This window comes from Oncorhynchus mykiss, chromosome 12 (assembly GCF_057628025.1).
Source record: "Oncorhynchus mykiss isolate SJ-2025 chromosome 12, ASM5762802v1, whole genome shotgun sequence".
NCBI lineage: Eukaryota > Metazoa > Chordata > Actinopteri > Salmoniformes > Salmonidae > Oncorhynchus > Oncorhynchus mykiss.
The window spans coordinates 89,798,747-89,801,128 of NC_143033.1; the positions used below are offsets into that span (position 1 = coordinate 89,798,747).

Genomic DNA, 2,382 nt, shown 5'->3' on the forward strand with positions numbered 1-2,382 from the left:
TAACTTAAACAGAGCTTCTTTAATAACCAAACATAGGTAGGCTCAGATAGACCGGCAGATTCCGACAGGACAGGACAAGGTTACAGCAAACATGACGATAGTCTGGCTCAGGCATGAAACACAACAAACAAGAATCCGACAAGGACAGGAACAGAAACAGAGAGAGATATAGGGACCTAATCAGAGGGAAAAAGGGAACAGGTGGGAAACGGGGTGAATGGGTAGTCAGAGGAGACAAGGAACAGCTGGGGGAAAGCGGGGGAGAAAAGGTAACCTAACAACGACCAGCAGAGGGAGACAGGGTGAAGGGAAAGGACAGAGACAAGACACAACATGACAGTACATGACAATTATATTCTTCAAGAATCAATGGGTATATATAGAAATAATTTATAAGTAAAAAATGGATGTAGCAACTAAGCATTCTAGTTTTAAATTAAGAAAAGCAGAGGTTTGTCAATCTGAACAAAGCATACTGCACACCCAAATTAGGTCAAATAGAAGAACTGTGTACAGTATATGGTTAATCTGACAAAATTCATGCACACCAGTTTTAATCTCTTAACAACCACTTTCTTCTATATTGAGTCATTGAAAATCTAAATTACAAATGCGTATATAAAATCATTGAAGTCAAATTCTTGGGTTTACAGTAATCTAGTCTGTTTGGTTGATTCTTGTTGTTTCCTCTGGATTCTTCTTTTCCAAAATGATTTCCCTGTCAAAAACAGGTCAAGGTCAGTCATGGACAAGTTTTTATGCCACATTAAACCCCTTTGCTCACTGTAAGACAAACCTGAAGACCTGTGCCTGCTTCCGGAAATGTCTCAGTTTGTCAATTTCCTGAGCCAGTCTCCTCAAGTCATCTCCCTCGAGGGCCGGCAGGGTAGGTTCCTGTTGGAATCAGTTCACAATAGGTCCCTCAAACTTGAATATCTGTCTCTACTGTGTACTCATCCTCCGTACCCCTGACTGGTATGAGACAGGGAAAGCTGGTTCAGTGTTTGACTAATAGCATAGAGGCTATGCCGCTCAGGTGTGTATACATGCGTACGTGTGTTTGTGTGCGCGTGTGTCTACTCACGTCTCCATCACTAAGGCCCGATTCCAACAGCCCACTGAGAGCATCCACATTGTCATGGCAACGGTGGTACCGACCCCCAGTTTGGTGAGCCAGTTTTTTCAGAAAGTCATTGGCTGAGCTGTCAGAAGTGTAATAGTGGGTCGTAGTGAGCGTCATCGTGTAATAGATTAAATGTACAAATCAATCAATGTACAATCATATAGTCAGACCTGTCTGTGCAGTTGAATGAGACAGTGTGGATAGTAATGTGGTTCCCTGTGGTCAGTCTCTCCGTCTCTTTCAGCACCAGGCTGCAGCTGGAATCTGGCTTCCCATCACTCAGCAGGTACAGGCCCACACTGTCCCCAAACCCACAGCCAGTCTGAGGAGCATACATACAGAGGTTATAACATGACAAGGAGCATACAAACAGAGGTTATAACATGACATATATAAATATAATTGGTTAACATGACATATGCCATGTACCAAGAAAAGCAGGTACAGGCCCACACTGTCCCCAAACCCACAGCCAGTCTGGGCAACATAGAAACGGAGGTTATAACATGACAAGGAGCATACAAACAGAGGTTATAACATGACATATATAAATATAATTGGTTAACATGACATATGCCATGTACCAAGAAAAGCAGGTACAGGCCCACACTGTCCCCAAACCCACAGCCAGTCTGGGCAACATAGAAACGGAGGTTATAACATGACAAGGAGCATACAAACAGAGGTTATAACATGACATATATAAATATAATTGGTTAACATGACATATGCCATGTACCAAGAAAAGCAGGTACAGGCCCACACTGTCCCCAAACCCACAGCCAGTCTGGGCAACATAGAAACGGAGGTTATAACATGACATAGCCAGTTACTACTTAAACCCGTCACCTGCAGGGCCTCCAGAGTGTTGGTTCCCCCATGGGTGTTGAGCTGATATGCCCACTGCACCGCGTCGCGGCACGCCTCCTCTGTAGGCTCCTGCAGTGCCGGACGCCACGCCTTCACCCCCTCGGAGAACGCCAGCAGAGAGAACCTGGGACACAGTCAGAGAGGGTGTCTGGGGTTAGATATGACAATAACAAATGGGTGTCTGTGTAGCAGGGGTGAGATGGTTTTATGAACATAATGAACCTAAGTTACAGTAGTCACAACCACAGAACTAGAATAAGATTGTATTTATATTTCTACTGTCACCATTGCCTGTAATTTCCCTCTATGAAACAGACAGATGGATAGAAAGAGAGTTCCTTTTTCATTCTTTTTCTGGGATAGTCAACAGTGGAAGTGTTCAGGGGTAA

General features: G+C 44.0%; 1 protein-coding gene across 5 annotated transcripts in view; it reads right to left on the reverse strand.

Moving 5' to 3' along the window:
- Positions 1-2,382, reverse strand: part of LOC110517871 (von Willebrand factor A domain-containing protein 3A) — a 31,156-nt gene continuing 28,774 nt past the window's right edge. For 4 of the 5 annotated variants that reach the window (XM_090193980.1, XM_090193978.1, XM_090193979.1 and 1 more), the window contains 5 exons: positions 1,973-2,117; positions 1,294-1,445; positions 1,085-1,202; positions 797-894; positions 1-718 (listed from right to left, as the gene is read on the reverse strand). In XM_090193980.1, coding sequence (XP_090050106.1) covers positions 658-718; positions 797-894; positions 1,085-1,202; positions 1,294-1,445; positions 1,973-2,117 — 574 coding nt within the window. In that variant the 3' untranslated portion in view covers positions 1-657. Of the gene's footprint in view, positions 719-796; positions 895-1,084; positions 1,203-1,293; positions 1,446-1,972; positions 2,118-2,382 lie in introns of those variants that run through there. The other variant, XR_016485393.1, reaches the window with a different exon arrangement.